The following is a 27,303-nucleotide window of genomic DNA, read 5'->3' on the forward strand; positions in this document are numbered from 1 at the left end:
CTCCCCGCCGAGCAGGGAGCCCGATGCGGGACTCGATCCAGGGACTCCAGGATCATGACCTGAGCCGAAGGCAGTTGCCCAACCAACTGAGCCACACAGGCGCCCAAAAAGATTTTATTTTTAAATAATCTCTACGCACAACGTGCAGCTCAAACTCATGCTCTATCCACTGAGCCAACCAGGCACCCCATACCCTGACTGCCTTCTGAGGACAGACTCTGGGAATGATCTCTGGTCCCCTGCTTGGCCGTCCCACCTGGCCTACCTCTGCAAGCCCAAAGCTGCAGCCCCACTGGGCAGGCTCAGTTCGATGGATGAAAAGCTGGGGACTCCATTGAAGCTCCCCTCCCCCTCCAGGGCCAGCTGGTTAATGTGCAACCAGGTGTGCTTTCTGAGGAACCTGGACCGTAAACTGGTTGGGTGATGTCACCCAGCTTCTTGCCCAGACGCTGCCAAACCGGCTCATTGGGCCCTGGGGGAAATGGAGGGTCCACAGGCAAGGGCTAGGTCACTGGGGCAATGTTATTCTAACTGTGGTGGAGGCTGGCACCATCCAGGCCTCCCCACCCCTTGCTCCTCTGCTCTGGGATCACCCAGGCTCCCAAGCAGTCCCTGCCTGGTAGGGGGCCGCCCGGACATTTGGGTCTAAAGGCCTTGAAGATCTCCTCCCCTTCCCCCATCACAATGCTGTTGACCATCCATGCTCTCAATCTAGTCCAGCCTAGGCTTGGCCTGCCCCAGGGGTCCCCAAGATGGGCTCCAGGTTAAGTTCGCCCACGGCCAAGCACTCCCGGACCACTGAGGGTTTGCTGGACCTCTGACCTGTCTCTTCTGTCACCCACCTTCTGATCGTCCTTTGCTTCTCTGCAAAATGGATAAAACACCCATGTCAGAATGCTGAGGATTGCTGGAGCCTCCGGCAGGAGTATCACCCAGGCCTGACCTTTAGCAAGGACCTCCCCTGTCCAGTGTGGGCTATGCTTGAGGAAGGAGAGGGGAGCAGGACCTACCCTCCTTCCACCCAGCAGGTCAGGCCCTTAGTGGCCTGAGGGTGGAGGGGGGTTCTTCTGGGAAGCTACAGAGGCTGAAGACAAAGGGGAAGCCCTGAGTACCCCTCTCCCCATGTCTGAAAGCCAAGTTGGCCTCCAGATTTCCAGAAACAGAAACTTGAGCCCATCAGGCTTTTGGAGGTGGGGAGGTGAAGAGGGCAACTGTGGATTATTTCTAAAATTGGAGGAAGGGGCTGCAGGGAGCACAGTGTGCAGAAATTCCAGGCTTAAGGGACACCTGCTATCTGGGCAGCCCAGGGCCATTTGCCTTTTTGCTTTGGTTTGTTTTATGTGCCTAAGAAAATGCCAACTGAGAACAGGTCAAAGCATGCTCAGGTGAGCGAGAGAAGAGGCAGGAGTCTCATGTGTGGTAAGCACAGGGACTGCCTATCGAGACTCCGCACCCTTTGATGTGCATGAAGGCAGAGGTGAAGGGACTTGCTCCTCCTTTGGGTCTTTGCTCCAGTGCCCATTCCCCAGAGGCACCAAAGACACTGGAATTCCTCGCGCTGCCTCTGCCCTGCCCCCACCCCAGCGGCACCCATCTTCTCCCAGATCCTGACAGTATTTCCTTCTGGTTCCCGTGGCTGCTTGCTCATGGCCAGCCTTCCAGCAGCAGCGTGATGTTCACCTTGCTGCCTGCAGTGCTCACTGTGCATTCCTGGAGGGATTCTGTGAAACATACACAGAGCTAAGGGCTTCTCCTTTCTTGCTTTATTCACAGAACAATGTATGGTGGACATTGACACACAAGCTCCAATTCACTTCTTTTTTCTTCTTTTTTTTTTTTTTAATTTAAAATTTTATTTACTGGGGCGCCTGAGTGGCTCAGTTGGTTAAGTGTCTGCCTTCAGGTCAGGTTATGATCTCAGAGTCCTGAGATCGAGCCCCACATTAGGCTTCCTGCTCAGTGGGGAGTCTGCTTCTCTCTCTCTCCCTCTGCCCCCCGTCCCCACCATTCGTTCTCTCTCTTTCTCTCTTAAATAAATAAATTTAAAAAAATAAAGATTTAATTTATTTATTTAGAGAGACAGCGTGAGTGGGGGAAGGGCAGAGGGAGAGGGAGAGAGAATCTCAAGCAGACTCCATGCTGTGTGCACGGAGCCTGTCTCGTCTTGGTGCTTGATCACAAGACCCTCAGATCATGACCTGAGCTGAAATCAAGAGTCAGAGGCTTAACCGACTGAGCCACCCAGGCGCCCCTTTCTCTTCATCTGACTGCATGAAGGAATTAACACTACTCCAAGCTAAAAGCAGACCTCCATGGTTACATTAGGTAAGCCGTGAGGTTTTTAAACTTATGACAGGGAACAGAAGGGAAATTCTACTCATTGCAAGGAAATCCTCACTTAAGCTTCAGTGAATCAAAAGCACTTAAAACCCATGAAACTGGGCGCCTGGCTGGCTCCATCAGTGGAGCATGAGACTCGTGATCTCGGGGTTGTGAGTTTGAGTCCCACATTTCAGGCTGAGATTACTTAAAGAACGATTAACAACAACAACCACAACCATGCAAATTCAGCTAGTTCTCCTTAGTCAGTCCAGTCTCTATGAGGAACTGGCGTATGGTCTTGCACTGTTCACCCTGCAGCTGAATTACTTCTCCATATTCTGGATGCTCATTACATCACTATTGTGGGCAAGTTTCCTCTTAAACACCTTCATTAGTTTCTTTTTATTGTAATCATCAGTGACTTGGAAGTAGTAAGGGTTTTCCTGCCATTTCTCTGTTGAATTCTCATATGGATATGATCCTCAGTGCCAGCAGGAAGCAGATCATCACTCTTATTTGCATTAGCAAGGGGTTCAGAAGCGTGGAGGTTCTGGATAGCAGACATAGGATAGGATCCCCCTTTCCTTGGTGGAAATGGCCTGCGGAAGGCCTCGTGGGAAAAGGCAGTGGATCTTCAAGAGGTGGCGGGGGTAAGGGGGAGGCTCCTGAGTCCTTGCTGGTGGCTCAGTGACTAGGGGTCTAACTCCTTTTTTAAAATAGCTGTGTAATACTTCACGCTGGGGACATGCCTCCCTACCCCGGGCCAATCCCCAAGTGATGGGCATCGAGTTCTATCCAGGTTCATTTGTATGTTTTTCCCACCACACATCTCTATCTGCAAAGAGAAATGAGACTGTCCTTTGTACAGGCTGGATTCCTAGAAGGTGGATTGCTGGGTCATGGAGTACAAGCATTTTTAATTTTAATAGATACTGCCAAATTACTTTCCAAAAAGGATGTAGCAGTTCGCAGTTTCAGGCAGTGTGTGAATGCCTGTTTCTCCACATTCCAACCCGTAGCCAACACTGGCTGGTGTCAATCTTTCACATTTTTGCCATCTGGGTGTACTGGGGGCAGTGGAAGGAAGGTATAGTCCTTGTTGTTTTAATTTGGATGATTCTGATTTTTAGTGAGGTGGGGTTTTTTTGTTTTGTTTTGTTTTGTTTTTTTAAAGATTTTATTTATTTATTTGAGAGAGAGAATGAGAGAGAGCACATGAGAGGGGGGAGGGTCAGAGGCAGAAGCAGGCTCCCTGCCGAGCAGGGAGCCCGATGCGGGACTCGATCCAGGGACTCCAGGATCATGACCTGAGCCGAAGGCAGTCGCCCAACCAACTGAGCCACCCAGGCGCCCCTTGTTTTGTTTTTTTTAAATCTCACACATGCTTATTGTTTGTTAGTGTTTCTTCCCATCTTTACTGAAAGTCTCTGGGGACTGCCTTTGGAGGTGGGGTGGTGAGATGAACCTGTCCCGGGTGGAAAGGGTATAAGGCTGGGGTCTGGAGACTCTGAGACTGTGCACTCCCCAGCGGTCTCCCAGGGCCACATTGTTCTCTCATCTACCAGGAAGGTCTGGGCCCTGGGGTCTCTGGCTCGGGTCCCCCATTGTCGGGGGACTTGCCCAAGGTCAAAGCACAGCGGGTGCCGCCCCGCTGGACCGTAGCCAGACTGCGCCTCCCGCGCGCCTTCGCTCTGCACCAAGATCGCTCGGAGATGCCTGCGGGCACCTTGAGGAAGGTCAGCGGCTCCTGGCCAGCTCGGACCAGGCAGGGGTGGGGTTGGGGAGGGGTCAGTACCTGCTGCGGGAGCCCGGGACGTTCACGCCTGGACCCTCGTCGCGACCGCCGCGGGGACCGGCGGGACCAGGGAAGGCCAGAGCCCGGCTGCAGATGAGCCTGAGAGTCTTCAAGTGCCCAGCGGCTCTCCTGCCTCAGTTTCCCGCCCAGAAGCAGCGTGGGAGGGAACTTCGAGGACGTCCAAGGGCCTGAGGGTTCGGCTGCGGGGTCCTGGGCAGGCGCCGGGCGGGGTAGGCGGGCTGCGCGGGGTCCCGGCGAGGGGACAGCAGAGGTGGGCGGCCTTGGGGGGGGGTTTGTCAGGGGCTGCGGGTGGCGGACAAAGCGGCGGCACCACCCCGCAGCACGGGCCAATGGAATGAATGGGCTATAAATACTGGCCAATGGGCGGCCCGCGTCGCGCCCCTTAAGAGCCGCGGGAGCGCGGAGCCGCCGCTGTTTGCCTGCGCCGCGCCGGGAGCTGCCGACGGACCGAGTGCCCCTGCCCCGCCCGGCCACCCGGTGAGTGGGCCGGAGGGCCGGCAGCGGCCGCCTCGGCGCTGGGGCGGGGGCGCTGCGCACGAAGGGGCTTGTGGGCCGCAGAGTCACGCACGCCGGGGTCCGCCGCCTGGAGCGCGCGCCGGCTGGGCCTGGGGTCCTGGGCGGTGCGGGAGCGCCCCGCGCGCGCTGCGGACCCCGCTGACCTTGGCCGCGTCCCAGGGTGACCAGGAGCCGGGGCAGCGAGGCCCTGGGTGGCCTGCACGTCCCTGGGGGGCCCGGTGAGCCGGGTCTTCCCTGACCTCCGAATCTCCCCGCAGCCTGCCGCCCGCCGCCGCCATGCCCTTCTCCAACAGCCACAACACGTTGAAGCTGCGCTTCCCGGCCGAGGACGAGTTCCCCGACCTCAGCGGCCACAACAACCACATGGCCAAGGTGCTGACCCCCGAGCTGTACGCGGAGCTGCGCGCCAAGAGCACGCCAAGCGGCTTCACGCTGGACGACGTCATCCAGACCGGCGTCGACAACCCCGGTACGCGCACCCTGGTCCTGGGGTCTGGGTGCGGGTTCCTGATCCTCAAGACATCCCCTGGGGCTAGGGTCCAGCGCCTCCCCCAGAACCCCGCTCAGGCCAGGGTTCCGGCGTCCCCCTTCCCGGGCGGAGCCGCAGAGTCCTGAGGGGCTCGCTTAGGCCTGCCAGTGACGTCACTGCCCCCATTCCGCGTCCCCCCAGGCCACCCCTACATCATGACCGTGGGCTGCGTGGCAGGCGACGAGGAGTCGTATGACGTGTTCAAGGAGCTCTTTGACCCCATCATCGAGGACCGGCACGGCGGCTACAAGCCCAGCGACGAGCACAAGACCGACCTCAACCCAGACAACTTGCAGGTGCGGGGCGGCCCCGGGCGGCGGGGCGGGCTGGGGAGGGGTCTCTCGGCGCTCACCCCCGCTCCGCCCCCAGGGCGGCGACGATCTGGATCCCAACTACGTGCTGAGCTCGCGGGTGCGCACGGGTCGCAGCATCCGCGGCTTTTGCCTCCCCCCGCACTGCAGCCGTGGGGAGCGCCGCGCCATCGAGAAGCTCGCGGTGGAAGGTAGGGGTCAGGCCGGCCGGTTGCCCCTCCCTCGCCCCTCCTCCCGTCCCCGTCTGGCTTGTTGTTTATCCGTCACCCCCGTCACCCGAGCCGCCGCTGCCGTCCTCTTATCTGCGTGCCGTGTCCGGTTTCCCGGGGAGGGGACGGACGGAGGCCCAGCCCCGTGCCTACGGCGGCCTGGGGCCCAGCGAGGGCCGGCCCGGCTGGGGTCGCTGTCCCGGACCGCCGCCTGGGCCGCGCTCCGACAAAGCTGGGCGGGCGTGGGGGCAGGGGCTCCTGTGTATCCCCCTGAGCGTGCCCCTCTGCAGCTCTGTCGAGCCTGGACGGCGACCTGGCCGGCCGCTACTACGCTCTCAAGAGCATGACGGAGGCCGAGCAGCAGCAGCTCATCGACGACCACTTCCTCTTCGATAAGCCCGTGTCGCCCTTGCTGCTGGCCTCGGGCATGGCCCGTGACTGGCCGGACGCCCGCGGCATCTGGTGCGTGCCCCCCTCCCCTCCCCTCCCGCGGGTCCCCCTTCCCCCTCCCTTTGGCCCTCCCCCACGCCGCCGTCGCCGCGGAGGAAGAGGGAGGGGCCGCGTTCCGCGGATAGGTTTGGTTCCTCCAGGGCCTCCTCGCAGGTGACCTTGACCGTGCAGGTACGTGAAAGGGACTCAGCGGGTGGAGGCCCAGGCCTCCTGAGATCTTAGAAGTGGGCGACGGGTGTCGTTGGCTTCTCTCCTCCACCCTCCTCTTGGGAGCTGGAGCTTCTTGTTTTCTTTCTCGTCCCCTTCCCTGCGGGGACTCTGCCAGGTGCTGCGTGACGCAGACACTTCGGAGTGGGGGTTGGGGGTGGGGGGAGGCTTACAGCCTCCTGCGTCCACTGTCCGCGTAGGGCGGCTTCAGCGCCCAGATACAGCGCTTCCCCCGCCCCTTACCTCCTAGGTGGGGCCCTCACCCCCTCCCCCACACCTCAGCCACACAGCACATGACTGGCAGGCTGGGGCACAGCTCGGGTCTTTTTGTACCCTGAGGTGTCCTGGCCTCCCTGCCTACCCCGAGTGTGGACGGGCTGGGGTCCTGGCCGCAGCTCCAGCTTCTGGGTACAGCTGGATTGAGCACCTCAAGGACCTGGAAAGTTCCTGGGGTTTGGGACCACCCCCTAGAGCTTTTTTCTGAGGTGTCCTGAGATCATAGTTTGAGGAGGAGGCTTGACTGTGCCCCTCCCCCAGGCACAATGACAATAAGACCTTCCTGGTGTGGATCAACGAGGAAGACCACCTGCGGGTCATCTCCATGCAGAAAGGGGGCAACATGAAGGAGGTGTTCACTCGCTTCTGCAATGGCCTCACCCAGGTCAGGCCTGACCACCTCCAAGCTGGGCTGGCACAAGTGGGATTTGGTGCTGGGGGTGGGGGGAGGTGCAAGGCCAAGCTCCAGAGCTCAGGCAGGGATGTGGGTGTCCCCATTAGTCCCCCTGGGTCCAAGGGTCCCAGCCAGTCCCTTGGGGTGGGGTGGGGGGGAGGCTCTCAGCCAGGCCTCACCTCTCCCACCTTTTCTACCTCCAGATTGAAACACTCTTCAAGTCTAAGAATTACGAATTCATGTGGAACCCTCACCTGGGTTACATCCTCACCTGCCCGTCCAATCTGGGCACAGGCCTGCGGGCTGGTGTGCACATCAAGCTGCCCCACCTGGGCAAGCATGAGAAGTTCCCGGAGGTGCTCAAGCGGCTGCGGCTTCAGAAACGAGGCACAGGTGAGTGGGGCAGGGGTTGTAGGCAGTCTTCTCTCTGGGGCAGCCCCCCACCCCAGTCCCGCTAACCTGGTTGTCTCCCCAGGTGGTGTGGACACAGCTGCTGTGGGTGGCGTCTTCGATGTCTCCAACGCAGACCGCCTGGGCTTCTCGGAGGTGGAGCTGGTACAGATGGTGGTGGATGGTGTGAAGCTGCTCACTGAGATGGAGCAGCGGCTGGAGCAAGGCCAGGCCATTGATGACCTGGTGCCTGCCCAGAAGTGAGGCCCCAGCCTGCACCTGCCACCACCACCAGCCCCGCTGCTTCCTAACTTATTGCCCGGGCAGTGCCCGCCATGCACCCCTGATGTTTGCCACTTGGCGGCTGAGCCCTTAGCCTCGCTGTAGAGACTTCTGTCGCCCTTGGTAGAGTTTATTTTTGTGATGGCTAAGATGTTGCTGATGCTGAAATAAACTAGGGTTTCGGCCTGCCACGAGTCTCCCGAGTAGTGTGTCCCCTTCCCTTGGCAGTTCTGGTGCCCAGAAGCCAGGCTATGGAGGCTTCAATCCTAGGTCAACCCTTTCTGTAAGAAGGGACAGTAGTCAGGAGGCAGTCACCCTGCTGTGCCCATCCAGTCCCATTCCATGAACTCCTCCCTTGCCATCCTGTCTACTTGGCTTCCTTGCAGGCCTGGGATGGGCCGGTGGGGAGGGACAGGGAGGAGCTCTAGGGTGTCAGAGCTCCACCCTGAGCATCTAGGGACATTTGGGCCTGGGGGGTGGAGCCTGGCACTCTGCTCAGCCCCATCCTGCAGGGTGGGGGAGGTGTGGATGCTGGGTTGGGGGGCGGGGGGAGGCAGTTGGAGGGTGGGCAGGAGTCCAAAAAGAAAATGCCTCCCCATCCTGCCCACCCCAGTCCAGTTTCTCCTCTGGTGAGGGTTTCTGCCACCCTCCTGCCCCTTCCAGCACCTACAGTCTCCTAAATCTCTCCCCTCAGCTTCCCTTCCTCCTAGCCTCGGGCAGACCAACTGGGCCTAGCCCTTCAGTTCCTCACAGAAAGCCCTGGGGCCCCTGTGGAGCCATGGTGGGTCCCCACCACAGGGGCCCTGGGCAGGAGTGGGGGTAGGGGCTGCTCAGGGTGGGGGCTCCTTGGTCTCTGTTTCCCAGGCACTCCACAGCTGTCACTGTCCCCGACTGATCTCACTGTGGGGGGATGGGCCAGGGCTTGGGGAGTAGAGGTGGACAGGGTAAGCCAGCCCCTAGCAGGGCTTGTCCTCCCACTCCGCAGTTCTGTGGACAGTCTCTGCTGCCACCTGCTGGCCAGGCCCACCTCAGCCCTCCCACTCCCCCCACCCCCCCACCCCCGCCCATCACACCACAATATGGAGGGAACACGCTTTTCTTCATTCCCCGTCTTGGATGGACTCCACCAGTCAGCAGCACTAAGAGCATCTATTCCTGCACCCCGGCCAGGGCCCCGCTAGGACACGCCCCTATGGCAGGGCTTCTCAGCTGTACCCACTCACACCGGGCAGGTGACTTGGGTGGTGGGGGCTTCCCTGGGGACTGCATCCCAGCCTCCAACCTCTAGATGCCAGCCCTGTTACCCACCCCACCTTGTGACAATGGAAAATATCTGCAGACATGGCCAATTGTCCTCTGAGGGCCAAAATCTCCTCTTGCCTCCTTGAATAGGAATTAATTTTTTAAAAGTAAGCTCTGCACCCAATGTGGGGCTCAAACTCACGACCGCAAGATCAAGAGTCACACGCTCTACCAACTGAGCCAGCCAGGCACCCCCCCGCCCATGCTCCAACTGCCTCTTTGAGAACCACTGCCCTACAGAAATAATTAAGAGGTACAATTACTCAGAATGGGGAAGAGCTGGTCAAGACTGCCAACAATAAAGGGCTGGTTAAAACTCCAGGCCACCTCCCTCCATAAGGCACCATGTGGGCATCCCAATAGCGTGAAGAACTCGGCGAGACGGAGGCATGCTTAAAAAACCTGAAGTGTAAAAGCAGGTTATAAAACAGCTTGTACTCTGGATTCCGGAGCATGTATGGAAAAATCCTGAACAGTAGTTAACTGTGGGTGGTGGGGTAACAGGTGATTTCCTTCTTATACTTTTGTTTCCCAGATTTTCTACAGCGAACATGTATTACATAATTATATAAGTTGAAACAAATTCTTTTTTTAAGTGGTGTTTAAAAAGATGCTCTCATGTGTCACAGTTCGTGGGAGACCACTAAGGCAGGACTTCACTGCCACCGCCCCTCATTTGCTCTGCACAAACCGATCACCACCCCTGGGGGTGGAAACAGAGACTCAGAGGTGCGGGAGGACTGGGGTCACCAGTTTGAGACCACCCGTTCCAGGTCCTGGGCTCTTTTTGCTGCTCTTTGACTTTTCAGAACACCCTAGACCTCCAGTGTGCAGCTCCTGCTGCTCGGAACGCTGGCTGCAGAGGCGGCAGCTGCCTGGAAGGCGCCTCATTCTGCACTTCTATTTGGAGCTGCCTGGTGCCCACACCAAAGCCTCCTAAAGCACCCTGGGGCTGCATCCTGCACTCAACGCAGATTCTGAGTTCCCTTTTCCACAGGTAACAAAGGGGAGCAATGTTTGATTGGCAAGAGTCCATCTTTCCATGGAGCAGGGGCAGCGTGTCAGTTTGGAGAACTAGGAATTTTACATGTGAGTTGGACAACACAAATCTTGGTTCCTATGTGTGGCTACAGACTTTCTGCAGGGATCCATGCAGAGTCTGGACTCTTTGTCCCTTTCTCCCCAAACCTGTGTTTGTAGAACTTGTTCTGCTTTACTGAAGTCTTTCAGAGAAGCAAAGATGATGTTCTTGGTTTCAGAAGTAGGACTTTCACACCCTTCTCAGAGTTGGGGGCTTGTCAAAATTTAAGGCTCAACTTAAATAATTAACTTCAAGACCCAGGAAAGCTAAAAGTACTCCTAGCTCCTCCCATTTCTGATGAATCTGTGTGGAGCCAGCTGCTTGTCTCCTAGCAGCCACGCTCCCCTTCTGCGTTCCTAACAAAACCCTGCTTTGGGCCTGGCATGCAGCTGTAGCCACGGGGATAAGCACGCTCCAGGAGCCGTCTTGGGCTGTGAGGCCGGGGCCAGCTAAGGCCAGCAAACGGAACACCTGCACACGTGCAGGGCACACCCCTGGAGCACAAAGGTGTGCTGGCTGGCACCACTCCTGCTGCGGTGAGGGGGGCTGGGGCCGGGGTGCCGCTCTGCCTCTCACGGACCCAACTGCAAGGCTCGCTGGTCTGGCAGGGCTTCCGGGTCAATCTGTCCAAGAATTTAGTTACTAAATCCAGTAGCTCTAGAAACATAGCTTGGCTTTGCCCCCCGCCCCATGCCAACGTGCACTCAGAATGGCAACATGGGAGACCGGAGACACGCAGGGGAGGCACCAACACCTGCAGGCCTGCCTTCATCTGCCACTTTTGGTCTGTTTCCTGCTTTCCACATTTGGTCCAGCCTACTGGAAGCCCAAGGTCCACCTACGCCCAAATTCCAGGGAAGACCTCCACACCTGCCCTAGCCCTCCTTTTGGGAAGGACCTCAGTCCGCACATGTCATTGTCCTTGGGCTTTATCCTTTTGTCACTCCCCCATCATATACTGCTTCACCATGAATCTTCTCTCTCAGAACACTGACTACGGGGTCAGGCTTTGGGTCTTGCCCCATCCCACCCCACCCCACCCCACCCCAAGTAGGCTGCTCCCATTACTGGTAAAGTGGCTTGTGTTAACACATTCCCCGGGGTTATTCCAAAAATATACGACTTAACAACAAAAGACAACATCTATTAAATTTTCACTGAAGTGAAAAGTCTAGTTTTGTCAATACTTTTGACCCATCAACTGCCCAACACATTCAGAAGCACTTCAAATGCATTACACTTTCAAGAAGAAATGATGAAGGTGGTACACATTTAACCACACTTGAAACCGCTGACTTTGTGCTTGACAGGGTCCATCTGCACTGCTACAGCGAAAATCAGAGCTATAGTGCTTATCTTAGAGAGGAAATGCTCTGAGCAGAGGGAAGGCCAGAGGTCGTGCCTCCTCTTCCTCATTCTTCCCTGAGACCAGAAAGGAGGGCCAAGGTGCTTACTGCTTTCCTCTATTCTCCTAGCCTGAAGAACACAGGAGAACAGCACCTGGCTTTTCCGGCCCAGTTCCAGTGTTCTGGTCCCACTTATTAATGATGTGATACTAGGAAATGCAACCCGACAAAATGTGCCCTGCGCATTTAGTGATGTTGGGACAAGAAGACACATGGCAGCGCCTTTCTGGGTAGCAGAACCCCTACCCACTACAGACAGGCTGGGCTGCTGTTTGATGAGCTGCAAGACAGGCCCAACAGGATTCTCCAGAGTTCAGAGAAGGTGGGGAGCGGACCCAGCGACCCGGGGCAGTGGGGCTGAGAGAGTGGGAACTGCAAAGATTAGAGGCAGCAGGTGACAAATGAGCTGGGTGCTGCAGAGCGAGCAGCTGGCCAGAGGACACGGGCAGAGAAGGGACCAGCCTGAGCAGCGCCCCGGGATGCACACAGCAGCTCCTGGTGTCACATCGGGAATGGCTCTCAGGGGCACCATCTACCAAAGGGTTTTGGGTGCCATATTAATGAACACGACAGCATATGCTCCTATTTCCCAGCTTATTTCCATGCAAAACATGTCTGATTTGAGAATGTATTCACACCTACCCACGCCTGCTGGCAGCTCCCTTTTGAGAGCGAGGGAGAGGCAAGTCAGTGCAGAGCTCACTCCGGAAGAAGCTGGCATGCCGGGTGCCCCACACTGGCCGGGATGCTTCCTCTCCAGTCCCTGGGACCTGGCTTCCTTAGTGCAGCAGGGTCTATTTTTGTCTGGCAACAGAACTCTACCCAAAGCCTGCCACGTCACTTCCTGAGAAAGTCCTGGACCGAAGTCCTCTTAAGAGAACAGAGGTACATTGTCTGAGACATATTTTATTGGGATGGTGACAAGACAGAGCCTGTCCAGCAGGGCGATGGCCCTGTCACTGCCCCTACACATGCTGAGTATGAAGTAGGATGAGCTTTCCATGCCTGCCTTTGTACACACCACCAAGTCCCCTTCCACTGAGCAGACTGGGGGTGCTTCAGGCTTGCCCCTGTAATCTCTACCCTCTCCCCACTCCGACTGGGCTTCTCTCGTGTAGCACTGGCCGTACCAGATTTCCAGACCATGTCTGTGCGCCTCTCCCTGTGAGCGCGAGCTTTTAGCGGACTTAGGTTTTACCGCAGTTCTTTTTGGATCCCCAGAGCTCAGCACAGGGCCCTCCAGAGTAGCTGTCCCACTCTAACCCCCCAAAAATGCATGTCGATGAACAAACCACCACGGAAAAATCTTCACTTCTTGTCCTGAAACACCTGAAAAGGACTGGGGCAGTTTAACTTAGGGAAGCAAAACTCAGGAAGGAAACAATTTTTATCTTCAAATACTTGAGCCCCTCCCTGACTAGTAAAAGCTCCCAGGAGTACGAGGCCACCAGGGCTGGGCAAGAAACTGCCCGGGCATCAGGAAAATCCAGGACCAGACAGACTCTCCGCCAGCCCCCCGGGGTGTGCGCGTGTAAGTGTGCACACCCTGGCACTGAAGGGGCCCAGCAGAAGCTGGACAAGTTCCTGATGAGCAACTGCACATTCCCCTCCTGCTTGAGGGATGCGTTCTAGAGTTCTGGCTTAAAATAACACATAGAGGTGGGTTCAGTGGGTGGGAGGTAGAGAGCAGGAAATTGCAAAAGGCATGGGCTGGGGGAAGGGCTACAGGATGATCAGCTGTCCCTGCTCTCAGTGACGCCCCACAGGAAGGCACCTATTTTTCAACCCACTTGGTGAGAAGATATCTCACCACGGCCACAAACCACTGCACTGAATATCTAGGGAGCTGGAAAAAGACGTGAGAACCTCTGAATTTGTAACCAATCAGCCTCACCACAGAAACAGCAAGATAAATCAACAAAGCAATCAAACCAAAGCCAACAGCAGCCGAAGTGCCTCCTGCAGCCCCAGTGTCCCCAGCCTTCCTGGAGAGACCTGGGTCATCTCAGCAAGCTGAGCTCTAGTCTCGCCCCAAGGTGACCCCCAAGGAGCAGCCTCCCTATCTCAGGCAGGAGGCACGCAAGCTTTGCAAGCCTGGACTCCTGCTCAGCAGGCCTCACCTCCGGCTTGGTGCCTGTGACCAAGCACCAGGAGCTGAGGGCTACTGTTAATACCCCAAAGACTCCAGCTCACACACCGCTGCCAAGCCTCATGTGGCTGTTCTCTTAATGCACTGAAACCTAAGCACCACACTGCGCGACTCTGTGGTGCGGGATATGGATTAAGGCTCTAAGCCAAGAGCTTTAACCCCCAATTTCACATCGGATGGCAAATGTCATACGATTCAGGACCTAATCCTGGACGCCCACAGCACCCGCCCGAGGACCTGCATGGTCTTGCGCCTGACTCGAATGAATGACACAATATGGGCATCGGCAATTGGGACAGCTCAGTGAAGAGAAAATCACATTCCCAGCCCACCTCTGAGCCTTGTCTGTAAAACAGAAAGGGCTCAGCTCAGATGGCTGCTGGAGACGGAAGAGGATGGACCACAAATCAAAACACAGCTTCCCATGGTGGCGCCTGCCTCATCCTTGGGCTATAGGGGAACCCCGGTAAGAGTTCTGACTGAAGCCACTGAAACTGCCTCGTGCTTTTCAAGTATTTCTCGCCCATACTATGATGACTACTACGACTACTACTATTAGTACTTACTACTACTACTTCTCCTCCTTCTTCATCATCATCACCACCATCTTCATTATTTTAAATGAATACTTATTTTGTATTAAGTACCTGGAAAAAAAAAAAAACCACCCTTCCCCTTGGGGCTTGCATTCTACTAAGGGCAGGGAGGGTAGATACAGAGACAAAAAACATTTGTCCATGCTGCTGACTCTTAGCACGACACAAAGTGGGAGGGCACAGCTGGCCAAGCAGGCCGGGAGAGCCGATGTGGTGCGGTGTTATTTTACTTTATTATTTCTAAAAAGTGGGCACCATGCCCAACATGGTGCTTGAACTCATGACCCTGAAATCAAGAGTCACATGTTTTACTGATTCTGAGCCAGCCAGGCGCCCCTGAACCAGTGGGACTTTAAATGTGATGACAGGGGCACTTGGGCGGCTCAGTCGGTTGAGCATCTGACTCTTGATTTCAGCTTAGGTCACGATCTCAGGGTCTTTAGATCAAGCCCAGTGTCGGGCTCCGAGCTCGTACAGAGTCTGCTGGAGATTCTCTCTCTCCCCGCCTCTGCCCCTCCCCTCGCTCCTTCTAAAATAAATCTTTAAAAGTGATGGCAACGGTAGGCCTGTTGGGGGAGAGGTGACCAGCAGTCTGAAGGGAGGATGGGGTGGGGTAGGGCGGGGGTGGGGGGCACCATCTGCCTCCCCTGACTGTGCTCTTCCACCAGACTCATACTCTTCTCTGTCCCCTGGGGACATACGCCAAAACTTGGGGCCAGGAACACAACGGTACTGGCTGGTTTCCTAACACCAGGCTCAGAGACCAGAACTCTACACTTCAGAAATTGGGGGAATTTTCCTTTTTTTTTTTTAAAGATTTTATTTATTTGACAGAGAGAGATACAGCGAGAGAAGGAACACAAGCAGGGGGAGTGGGAGAGGGAGAAGCAGGCTTCCCATGGAGCAGGGAGCCCGACGCGGGGCTCGATCCCAGGACCCTGAGATCATGACCTGAGCCGAAGGCAGACGCTTAACTGACTGAGCCACCAGGCACCCCTGGGGGAATTTCCTTAACAAGCCTCTGCTGGGAGGGCAGAGAGCACAGTGTTCAAGGACTTCAGTGTCCTGGCTAAGCTGGGCAGGGAGGAAGGACACAGGGTTAGTTTGAATTCTTGTTTAAAAGGGCCTGTACCTGAGTGAGCTGCGTACTTACTAGCAGCTGCCAGGCACCCCGCTCTGCACTTGCCACCTGGTGGACCCTACCAATAGCCCAGAGTGAGGTATCATTACTGCCACGCTTTATAGAGGCAACCTGAGGTATGAACCCAGAGCCTGAAAACCAGGCTGCCTTGATCAAGGGCATACACCTCAACTGCTAAGCCACGCTGCCTAATTCAGGTTTAAACAGGGCTCTGACGTCTGAGTGATGTGAATCCTAAGAGGCCCTGCCCTGCCAAAGCCATCCGACGCCGGCCTTCCCGGCCATCCAGACCCTGCTGCAGTAACCAGTGGGCAGACCTCAGCACCTCCACCACAGCCAGCAGCTCACCTCCCGGCAGAGTACTTTGCTCCTGTGAGTTTACTCAGGCTTCCCTGCTTTGTCCGCTCTGCTATCCTAGCAAGCTGGCTTCCTCCTTGAGTGTCACAGCCCCCACCCCCTTTCCATTCTTCACGTGCCCAAACCTCCCCATCTAGTCCCTCTGATGGCTTCTCCTTACCATGTGACCGCCCTCCCCTGGGGGAGGAGCCAGGCCCAGATGCCCTGCGTGAGCTCTGACTTCTGAGGAGTACAGTGCTGGTTTGACACTGATCACGCCCAGCGGCCCCGCTGGGATGTCACCACACCAGTGGCGAGCACTCTCTCTGAGGGAGCATCACCCCCCGCCTGGGTTCTGGTGTCTCAAAGTGGCAGACTGAAGACCCATTTACAAAGCTGTGAAACTCTGTCCTCCTTGTTGACTGGGAGGATGCCCAGGTTCTACTCTTGGGGACAGTCACATCTAGACTCACCTGTGCAGTGTTAGGGTACCTGCAAGGCCCATCCTTCACTCACCATCGCTCCCTTTGAGAGCAACCATTCCCCCCAGTGTAAAGTGGGCTGCTGAGCTCTTTAAAAGGGTCTTATGGCAAATCAGCAAAAATAAACCAAAACCCCAAACCCCCCAAATAACAAAAACACCCCAAAGAAAGCCAAGTTTTGAGCAGGCAGACACACCTCCCTGCACCCCTGCGTTCCCCACTCCGTGGACACTGAGGTCACCATGCGCCACTCACAGAGCAGGAACTGCCCGGAAAGGGTATTCCAGGGACGGTTTCTACAGCGACAGTAATGTGTTCATAAAGCACACACAGCGAGATCTTTCTTTTAACTATCATCCTCCTCTAGGCTTTTGGAGAAACACACACTGTGCAAACGCTCACGGTTGTGCTTCTCCAAGGCAGTCATGTCCCGTCCCAGCTTTCTGCCTGGGTCTTCACTCTTAGCCACGAAAGGATAGCCCAAGAGCCAGGCACGTCGTTAAGAAATGCTGTCTCGGGTCCTCCGATTTGCCTGGTCTGGACGAGAGTCAACATAACTGGAATACTAACTGTACTTTCAGGAGTAGACAACACTTTTGTTGTCAGGTAAATATGAACAGTAGCACCACCCCCACCACATACCTTACCTCACCTCTGAGGGACTCCAGAGGAGTGGATGAGGGAAAAATGTGGCCTTGTCATTGCGTCTGAAGTGATTTTCAAGTACTCTAGAACATTCCTTTCCAAAATTCACTGTATGCAGAATAAAAACACCGTATTATAAAAACATACTATTTTAAGGACGGGCATGGGCCCCTCAGTAATCGATGTGATTTCATGTTTTAGCTGCAGTAAAGTAACACTATCTATGTTGCCACTGAAATCACACCGATGTCAATCAGTGTGAGAGGCTTTGAAATGAGACCGACCCAGACCACTTCCGTGAATCAGTACCCAACTCTCACTGGGTCAGTAGTGCATTAAAGTGCCCACACACTTCTGACAAACCAACACCCGACAACAACACGTGCACAGAGTGGTCATCTCATCAGGGCACATGGGGAATGAACTTCTCTCAAAGGAGCTTAACCTCCAGTATTCAGTGTGTCCTTGAGAACAAAACTATGGCCAGCTATTAGAGAATGTGTCCGAGGCGTGAAGGTCAGAGGAGCCCCGCTTCCCTTCTGCAAACTTCCACAGGGCAGCTGCTCGGAGGAACCTGTGCACACGGAGCTGTGAGAGAAGCGCGTGTGCAAAGGAACTGGGTCTAGAGAAGGAACTAAAATGCCTCAGGTGAAAAAAGGAGGGAGACGGGGCCCCTCCCACCTCTACGCCTCCCAGGCCGCACCCCTTTTTTGGGAGCTTCTGTCCCATATCCGCATAGGATCCACCCACTGGCCGAGGGGCTGAGGACTCCCGGGGTTCCTCCTGGGTCTCCACATGGTGTCTGAAGGCACCCCCAACTCAGTGCATTCAAAACCGCTCTGCTGCTCGCCCTCCCCGCCAAAGCAAGCTGCCCCATTCCAATGGACAGCAAACCCGTCTTTTCTGCTGTTCAGGCCAAAACTTGTACAGCCTTGGGCTCGCTCATCCACAGGCAACACAAGAGCAAATGCAGTTGACTCTTATTTCAGGACATATCCAGAACTGACCACGGTCTCACTGGGCCAGCAGCACCTCCTGCCTGATCACTGCTGACAGCCTCTGAACAGCTTTCCTGGCTTCTTCTCCTTGCTCCCTGAGAGGACAAGCCACCGTCCCCATCCCCCGATTTAACATGGCACTGACCAAACCTCGGGTCCCTAGGAATGCCTGACACCACTCTGCATTTTTTTCTCTTGGCACTGATCATTTTGTTCCTACGACTTTACTTTTTGCTTACTGACTGCCATCCTATTAGAACATAAGCTTCAAGAGATGCTACAGGGATCTTTGTTTTGTTCACTGATGTGTCCCCAATACTTAAAACAGCGTTCTGCCCATGGTATTGAATATTTGACTGTCTGTCCAGACTTTCATACTTTGACCACCAACAAAAAACCCAGAAACCAAAATAGCACACCAATCAATGTGGCAATTTCCCCATGAGACTGAAGTGTCACCCTAAGTGATGAATTCATTACTCCCTCTATATAACCATGTAGGTGGTGGGAAAAAAGCTGTAGGATTGATTCATGTTCTGAATCACAAAAACAACAAGAGAGGAAAATTACATACTTCATGGACAACAAACCCAGAACCGTCAGGACCTGGTACCTCTGCACACGGGCTCGCGGAGGCTCCTGATTCCCTTCCTCCGCAGGTCGCCAGGAGGGCCGACTTCTCCCTTTTTTGCCTTTGGAGAAAAAAGATGCTAGTAATCACAAAATGCTGGGCTCCACGCTAAGGACAAAGTGGCCCTAGGCCTTCATACACTTACCATTTGCTTTTGTTCAGCTTGGTGGTGGAGGCAAAACATACTTTTAGTCACTGCCTTAATCTGAGTCTTAAATACAGTAGTAGGAGACAATGCAAGATTTTACTGAGAAAAAGTGAATTTTTAATTATCTTGTGAATCTACTTAGAAAAACACAAGCAATGTTCACAACTATAAATTTAAACCTTTTGCACTAAAAAAACAAAAAACAACAAACACAAAACCACAGGCATGAACTGTAAACCTGTATTAATTATCAACTAGTCTTAAAGTTAATTCTTAGTAGTAATTCAACATTTTCCTCCTTGGCAATTTTAATGTTTTAGCACCAAATGATCTCCCACAGAGGTACTCGTAACAACTCTGGCTGCCAGTGTAAGGAGATGCTTCCGTATGCAGTACTTCACACGCACAGTCCACGCTCACACCACACAGACAGGAGGCCCATGGCGATGATGTCACACGCTTTCAGGGCAATGGAAATAAGACAGAGGGCACGCATGTCACACATCTTTAATGTAGTGCATTCGTAGAAAAAAGGCCAGCTTCCGCTCCCAGGCGTGCTCTCGTCCTTATATTTTAATATCATGATTTAGAAGATGCAGACGTTATTACCTAAATATTATTCTATACATTTCCATCAGTGTTCAGGAAAACACTTTAAATTGCTACTTAATTTACACCGTAATTACTGGGTTACAGCTTTAGCTCATTGGCAATTTTGGAAGCAATATTTTTGAAAGCTATGGATGTCCCTGATATCCGCTTAAACCGGACCCCGTTCAGAGACAGTCTTGGCAGCTTGCACACCTCCATCTCCCACTGCACGAGGTTCTCTGCGTGCCCGTCACCGTGGACACAGAAGAGTAAGAAGCGCTCTCTCTGCTCATAGTCGCAGTTATTGGCATCCAGCACTTTGCGGATTTCCCGCATCATGTCATTGGGATCCATGGAACTAGTGGTTTTCATGCTCCAGGTAAAGCGGAGGGAGCGAGGTTTTGCTTCTTTGTTTTCATCCTTTTGCTCGGCAGATACGTTGCGACTGAAATGCACAGTGGCAGGTTTATTTTTAATTGCACAGAAAAACCAACCTTTTCTAGTTCAGCTAGTTCATAATCAACATCTTCGCTGTAACAGAATAACCGACCTCCACACTTCTCTTGCATAGGCTCCCATGTGGTGTCCTGTTCCTTTACTGAGAAGCATTCCTCTATTACTCACCTCCCCCCCCAAACCATAACCCACACAGGCCAAGGTCTACCGGGCTGAAAAATCTTCACCAGCCATCTATCCTTAATAACATTAAGAAAATAATTTGTTAAACAAAATCCTTGAAGATCAGGTGAAGTAGAGAGCTGAGCGCTTCTCCAAGGAGAGCCCAGCTTTCCCCTCTAGGCTGAATGCAGGTGCCAAGGAGCCGGGGGAGACCCCCAAAAGCCCAGCTTAGGGAGGCGGGGTCGGCAGGCCAGCTCCTGGCTCTGACCAGCACGGCTGCTCCTGTGCCACCACTTCTCCTCTCAGGTCAGATCCTCATAACCTTCACCACAGTGGTTCCTCAGGATAACCAGTGTCTCCACATAGTTCAGAATCACCTTCCTTGTAGGTGGCCCGAGTATACAGCTGGGTGGGGGCGTGGGCCCTTCTCTCCATTCCCTCCACCCACCTCGATGTTTTTCCTGCCATTTTGTTAAACTGTTAATTCCACAGTTAAAAATAACTCTTAGGTGACATTATCTTACTACTGAAGCAGAAAAATGAAATGTTAAGGCTTGTTTGTTGTTGAGCACTCCAACAACCAGTTTGAACGCAAGCTGTATCGATCCACAGAGTGGAAGGGGTGGGGTCCCAATGTCTATGAGGTGACGTCACGGTGGGGTCCTGGGCACAGTTCTCTTGGGAAGTCCACAACTAGGAATCTACCATATCTTGCTGTTCATGGCATTTAATCATCATTGCCACAAAATTATTTACACTCTCATGTATACATCAGATGCTTCAATGAGGACGGTGAATGACTGACACTCTTTTGTATTAAAAACACCCAGGATATGCATGTTAAAAACACTTCATCCTATGGCAAATTTATCAGACCTGAGGGTGGGCCATAGGTTTACTATGCAGATAGCTGCCAACCTGCTGGTAGAATATTCAATTTTGTTCACATCTCCTCAAATTGGTCGGAAGCTTCCTATGTATAAAATGCTGTATTAGTCACTAAATAGGTTACAAAAATGAGCAAAAGCTCTCAAGCTAAGTTGGGGTTGGGGGAGGGAAGACTGCAACTCAAGGCCAACAGCAGAACAGGAAAGGTATAAAGGGTCCACTAGAGGGTGGGAGGAACGACAGGTGGGGCCCTCTAACGGAAGGAGTGCAGGGAAATGAGGAAATGGCTTCCAGGAGGGGGTGGCATCTGAGAAGAGCTACCAAGAACCATGGGATTCCAATACAACGGGGGTGGGGGAAGAGAGTTCGTGTGCTGAGCAGAGAGAATATCATAAGCAAAGGCAGGGACGTATGGAAAGCACAGAATGTGTCGAGGGTATAATCAAGTGTACAGATGGACTGGAACTGGGGGCACAGCATCACCCCCACAACAGCTGCTGAGTACTTGCGGTAGGCAAACTCAGGACAGCTGGAGCCTGCTCAAGGCCGGCATGGGCAGGCCTGGGGTGGGAGTGACACCTCAACTGGGGCAGGGGTGGGGTCAGGGGAGGCCGGGGCTGTTGAGGCCACCCAGGGCAGGTCAGGCAATGGGGCCACTGCAAGGTTTCATTCAGAAAAGTCACATGATCAGAGCTGTGCTTTAGAAAGACCAGCAGGAGAGCAAATGGGTTAACGGGGACCTGATACAGCAAGCTGGTAACTGGTACTGAAAAGGCGTAAGTGGACAAGAACTACGACTATGGAGGCCTATCTGGTCAACTCCCCCAGCACCCAAATCTGTGTAATGAAATACAAAATGATCTACAAAATGTAAAAGCAAATCGCCCGACTACATAATCATTCTTAAAGACACATCTAATTTAAAATATGAAAATTCTACTCAATATTCTGCTTTCATTCTTTGAGACCAGAATCATGCAGGAGTTATGGACACGTCAACAGTGCTCCTACCGACTCCCAGATCTCATTTCAGGCTGTCAGCGCCCAGGCAGGAGGGCCACGTATTTTAACACCCAAACACCAGTGGAAAGCCCAATCAGGCTGGGAGACAGAAGGCTTCCACGGGCTGGTGGCCATGGCGCTCTGGCGCCCTCAAGTGGCCACTGGGAGGGGGCAGCAGCCACACACTCCTGCTTCACCAACCACAAAATGCTGACCTCACCAAGCAATCCTACATTGAGAGCAGGGATATGATGCAGGATATTCAGAAAAGAGCATCGTTTCTGCCACACACACAAGGTAAATACCTATAAAATATTTTAAGTAAAAATAATTTCCCTCACCTTGAGCCCTCATATCTCCCGTTCCTCTCATATTCAGTTGGAAGCCTCAACGAACAGAATGCAGAAGCAGAGAAGCGGGAAAGAGAAAAGAAATCTTACAGACCAGTACACAACCACCCATAAACAAACACAGATGTCATAAAATGAGCAAACCCAAAGCACTTCGGGTCACCAGCTGTGCTTGTTAAACTCATCCTGTCATGGGGGTGAATCAGCCCACGGCCATCCTTCTCCATGTGTGCTTGCAGGCGGGCTAGGAGGCTGGCCCTGCACCAGCTTCACATACACAACAGGTATTCCTGCCCGGCTCTGGAATTGGAGATATTCTGATTTTTTAATCCCTCCCCCAAAGGGTAATGGGCTTTAACTAAAAGGAAATGAATTCTAGCAGTTAAATCCTACTTCCAACTGCAAAATTTCCTGTGCAAGGGAAAATTTGACAACTGGGAAGATTAAAAAACAATCATGGAGGGGAATTTCCTACATGAGGAAAGCGCTCCTCCCAGTTTTAACAGAGCTTACGTTCACACAGTCTTTCAGTGACCCACTGACCTCATCAACACATAGACCCCCACAGCCTGGCCTTCTGGACACAGGTGGCCCAAATGGCAGATTTTCTGCCTCATTCTGTGTGCATTCCAAGATTGTGAGCAACGTTTTTGTTCTCCTGACTCATCATCATCAAAAAGTACTCATCTGGTAGGAATATATAATATTTACCACAGTGCTTTCAGTAAAAGTAATGAGACCTACTTCCTTCAGTGGTTGGTGGAAAGCTGCTTTTAGACAGAATACTACTTACTCTTCAACTCTCTGAAAATATTAAAACATTTCCACTATCAGTTGCCCACATCTTTATTTCTGAAAACCTCAAACCAAATGAGGCTGTAGGTTTGAATTTTGTGCTTGTTTCCCATGTAAAAATATTAGCTAACTTCCCGGTCATTTTAAAGCCTTTTGCTAAAAGATGGCAACAGTCACCACTTACCTTCTGCGGGCTTGAGGCCAATCAGTAACTGTACATTAATATTACTGAACATCTCATTCTTCAAACAGAAGCATGCTAAGTGTTATTAGTATGAAGACAGAATTATTTGGATGCTAAATAATTCTACCAAAGAAAGAAAATGCACAGAGCATGCACAGGCCTATTGTTACATGGGTGTCACAATCCCTTTACAAATGCCTGACAGAGTTAATCTATTTCTTTTCAAGGTTTCCTTACAAAGAAATAAGTATTTAGTTCTCAGCAGAAAGTTTAGTTTTTAAGAAAACAAAACAAAACAAAACAAAAACAAGGCTAGAAAGCCAAACCTGATGTTAATTGCAGGAGCCATTTTGGGGTAAGGATCGAAAAAAAATAATGTGTATATATAAGTCCTACCTTTTGATAAACCTGAATGACATGTTTCTAAAAGAAATTAAGCCAAAAAAAAAAATTAACAAAAATGACTTGCACAAATTAAATAGAAAATCTAGTCAATTATAGAGAGAAAGAAAAACAACAAACAAAACAGGGCTCCTCTTTCTGTCCAATGAACAATGAAACACAACATTTGTTGAAAAAATAAAATTACAGGTAATTGAGTATGTGATCTTTTAATTTTCTAGAAATATAAAAAAAAATCTTACTTATAAGATAAATTCAGCAGTAAATATTGACATTAGCTGTAATTAAATTTAAAGGTTTCTTAGATGGATATACTTTAAGATGATAAAATCCAACATCCTGTGTTAAAGAAGTGATGGAAATCATCTGCAGTATACTAGAGTAAGAGGGTAACACCTCTTGATCCTCTTCAGAATGTCTTATGAACAAAAACCTCACCTTCTTATATAACATTAAAAATTTCATTTTAAAATGTTCAAACATTAAGAGAACCCTTACTTATCTCAGAAAAATGATTTAAACATTCACAGAATGTCTACTACAGTATAGGACATAAATCACTTTTTAAGAAAAAACTAAGTGATTGGGGTTTAAAATGAAGCAGACTTTTCAGAGTTTTAGATGGCAAAATGAACGGAAATTAAATGATAAGATAACAATGGGGTTTCAATTATGTTTTATGGAATAAACTGGAAGAGCTGTATTTAGAAGGGACTCTGCTCGTTAAAAATTAAGGAGATGCTCAGGTTGTTCTGAACAGAATCTGACAAAAGAAATTCCAAACTATGAGTCGGGCTTGTATGATCATGTGGGTCAGCATTCCTGGGCAAGTGCAGGCTGGGCTCACCAAACTATTTCTGAAACTTCCCAGTTCTGTGACTGAACACAGAATTCAGTCTGAGTGAACCAAGTAATGAATGTCTTGGACTTGTTCTTCTAACATGGATAATTTGGCATTGCTTCAGATACAAGCAATTAAAAAATATCTAACTACTGTGAATAACAGCCAACTACTTCATAATCAGATCAGAAGTGGTAATGCAGGGTTACACGCAGTAGACAAGATCATGCACGTAACAGTATTTTGTAAATAATTAAGCACTACGTAAACCTAAGGCAGGATTATACAAAAGATTATTTTAGTTGAAAACTGATTAAAAGATCTTTAAAATGTATTTTCATTTCAAATTTTCTACCTGAGAGAAGTCAGGGTTATTGGTCAAGTACCACAGAACTGCTTTTCTTCACTTTTCCTGCCACGAATCCCTGAGGTATAGAGAGGAGCAGTGGCAGGACTGAGTCTGCGCCCGGGGCCCCGTGGACCAACCCGAGGCACACAGAGGCATGTCCATCGTGTCTACAGGGCAAGAGCGACTCTGAGCACCCTACGCAGGCCTCCTTCTGACTACAGACGGCCTCCGAGCACACAGCTCTCTGAAGCCACATATATCCAGGGCAGAGTGCAGGCCTCCTGGTGGTGTAAGCTCTCTTCCCACCAAACCTTAGCAGGTCTCCGATGCAGCACCTACATAAGAACACCTGAGCCTCTTTCAGGTACCAGGGCTCTGATCCTCACAGTTAGTGTCAGGGCGGGATAAGCAGCCTATGCTGAGGTAACAGTTATATCAGTGTCCTTCTAAAGTACAGCAACCAGGGGAGGCTACAGACCTCAGTTGCAAACTTCAACAAAGAGAAGACTGTATTTCTGCAAATCTTTAGGAGTGGAAATTGCCTGGAAATGTAAAATAAGATGAACCCCAAGATTTTTTAAAAAAATTAAACCAAGAAAACTCAGTATCCAATTTTAATTCAAAGACATGAAATAAACTACATTAGAAAATGAGGGACAAGGGCCCACACTGTCCCTGACAGCCCTGTAGGGCAGCTCATGCTGCGGACTCAGGGCCTCTGAGGCCCAGACCTGGCTCAGCAACTTTTGGCTGTAGAATCTTGAACATGTGCCTTAAACTCTCTGAACCTCATCTCCCAGGTTGTCCTACAACATTGGGATAATACCTACTACATTGGCAGACTGTGGAGATTAAATGAATGTGTGAGAATGTGTGTGTACACATGTGCATCTTTATAAACGTAAAACAAATATATCTCTATAAATCTATAGACATCTATTCATCTTAGCACATGGTAAGCAATCAATAAATGGTAGCTGATGTTACCTGCAACAATAATAGCATTAAGATGACCAGAGAAAGAGCACAAAGGCAAAAAATAAATTCAAGGATATTCCTGATATGTAAGGTTTTATTTAAAGAGCCCATTATAGACCAAAGTATAAAGACAAACAGCTGCCTGTTCTGCAACTAGAGCTCAGACAGACCTGACTGGTGTGCATCCCCGCTGCGCTCAGGGCTCTCCCCGGGCTTAACACCAGTCAATATTAAGCAAGGCCAGGGAGCTAACAGCCTGCTGGATCATATCTGGCTCTGTCCCCTACCACCCGAGTTTCAGAGGCAGATTCTATTTCAGTTTAGTCCATAAGGAAGGAACCAGGGGGCAGGGAGGCCTGGGACAGGCCATAGGATGACCCTGAAAGGAAGGAAGGAATTATTCTGGGGGTCACCAGATTCTTCTTGGATTAAGCTCCCTGCTTCTCTTACTGGTCCCAAGTGGGTGCCCCACACCTGGCAAAGTCCTTTAGACCATTCTACTCTTCTGCCCAGTTTAGAACAGGGGGTTTCAGCAAAGGGGTGGAGTAAGAGGCTGGACTGTAACTTCTGGCCCCCCTCTGACGTCCTGTTAATGATAACGGTTAGCAGAAGTCCTCCCTAACTGGTAGTCAGTGTCCTGACAACAAAAAGATTACCTGGAGAAAGACAGTTGAATGTGACTTGGCTAAATTCAGGTGATTCATCTAAAAGAACATAACATTACTGGAGGAATTAAGGAGACTGAAAAGTGGTATTTGGCTTACAGGTTAAATACCAAAGATAGCAGGAAACACAGCAGCCAGCTAGTGAACCACAGGGAGTATGGAGAAACAGAGGAGGGGGGTGCCAGCCATTTCAGACTCTGCTGTTCTGAGTAAAATACAGATGACGAACAAGTGTGTCTGCAACACACAAAGCTGCAGGATGCCCTGGACATACTAATCCACAGTGAGGCTCAATTTATTTATTTATTATTATTATTATTAATTAATTAATTTATTTAAAGATTTTATTTATTTATTTGAGACAGAGAGAGAGACAGAGAGCACGAGAGGGAGGAGGGTCAGAGGGAGAAGCAGACTCCCCGCCGAGCAGGGAGCCCGATGCGGGACTCGATCCCGGGACTCCAGGATCATGACCTGAGCCGAAGGCAGTCGCTTAACCGACTCAGCCACCCAGGCGCCCTATTTATTTATTTTTATTAAAGATTTTACTTATTTATTTGAGAGAGACTGAGCGAGAGAGAGCACAAGCTGGGGAAGGGGCACAAGGAGAGGGGGGAGCAGACTCCCCGCTGAGTAGGGAGCCCGATGCGGGGCTCGATCCCAGGACCCTGGGGTCATGACCTGAGCCGAAGGCAGGTGCTTAACGACTGAGCCACCCAGGCGCCCCGTGAGGCTCAATTTCTTCAAGAAGAAACTCTTCTGGGAGTCCTGAGAGTACAGGGGCGCTCAGGTCTCCTGAGTGTGGTCCTAGATAATGGTGACTCTGCCTGTGTGCTTATGGTGCATGGGGGCACTTTTTCTTCTTCCTCTTATAGCAATCAAAGATTCTAAGCCTTTGCAGCCTCCAGATTAGGTTATGGAAATAAAGTTCAAAGTACCTCAAGGGAAAAAGGATTTTATACACAACCAGATACAAGTTTCTTGCTGAGAAGAAATCAGGACTTTTATATGCCAAACTACGCA

The 27,303-nt window shown here is 51.8% G+C and overlaps 2 protein-coding genes and 1 pseudogene across 13 annotated transcripts in view; 1 reads left to right on the top strand and 2 right to left on the bottom strand.

The window, feature by feature from the left end:
- Window positions 1–1,510: 1,510 nt before the first annotated feature.
- Window positions 1,511–4,439, bottom strand: LOC145723343 (eukaryotic translation initiation factor 1 pseudogene; annotated as a pseudogene).
- Window positions 4,440–4,524: 85 nt separating this feature from the next.
- On the top strand, window positions 4,525–7,891 carry CKB (creatine kinase B). Its single transcript, XM_006744161.3, has 8 exons — window positions 4,525–4,615; window positions 4,912–5,123; window positions 5,325–5,479; window positions 5,553–5,685; window positions 5,994–6,165; window positions 6,898–7,021; window positions 7,234–7,423; window positions 7,506–7,891. The coding sequence occupies exons 2-8, from the start codon at window positions 4,931–4,933 to the stop codon at window positions 7,682–7,684; spliced, it is 1,146 nt and encodes a 381-aa protein (XP_006744224.1). The 5' UTR covers window positions 4,525–4,615; window positions 4,912–4,930; the 3' UTR covers window positions 7,685–7,891.
- Window positions 7,892–19,108: 11,217 nt separating this feature from the next.
- The window catches only part of MARK3 (microtubule affinity regulating kinase 3), a 119,879-nt gene continuing 111,684 nt past the window's right edge, over window positions 19,109–27,303 (bottom strand). For 5 of the 12 annotated variants that reach the window (XM_081829854.1, XM_081829849.1, XM_081829848.1 and 2 more), the window contains 3 exons: window positions 23,442–23,468; window positions 22,058–22,102; window positions 19,109–19,653 (listed from right to left, as the gene is read on the bottom strand). In XM_081829854.1, coding sequence (XP_081685980.1) covers window positions 19,308–19,653; window positions 22,058–22,102; window positions 23,442–23,468 — 418 coding nt within the window. In that variant the 3' untranslated portion in view covers window positions 19,109–19,307. The remainder of the gene's footprint in view (window positions 19,654–22,057; window positions 22,103–23,441; window positions 23,469–27,303) is intronic. The other 7 variants (XM_081829856.1, XM_081829852.1, XM_081829851.1 and 4 more) reach the window with 3 other exon arrangements.

The sequence above is a fragment of the Leptonychotes weddellii genome, chromosome 9 (assembly GCF_054177405.1).
Source record: "Leptonychotes weddellii isolate Sample4059 chromosome 9, ASM5417740v2, whole genome shotgun sequence".
Taxonomy (NCBI): domain Eukaryota; kingdom Metazoa; phylum Chordata; class Mammalia; order Carnivora; family Phocidae; genus Leptonychotes; species Leptonychotes weddellii.

Coding starts and splice junctions, on each gene's coding strand:
- CKB (XM_006744161.3), top strand. CDS start 4,931: ATGCCCTTCTCCAACAGCCACAACACGTTGAAGCTGCGCTTCCCGGCC. Junction 5,124..5,324: donor GACCGGCGTCGACAACCCCG/GTACGCGCACCC, acceptor GCGTCCCCCCAG/GCCACCCCTACATCATGACC. Junction 7,022..7,233: donor TCTGCAATGGCCTCACCCAG/GTCAGGCCTGAC, acceptor TTCTACCTCCAG/ATTGAAACACTCTTCAAGTC.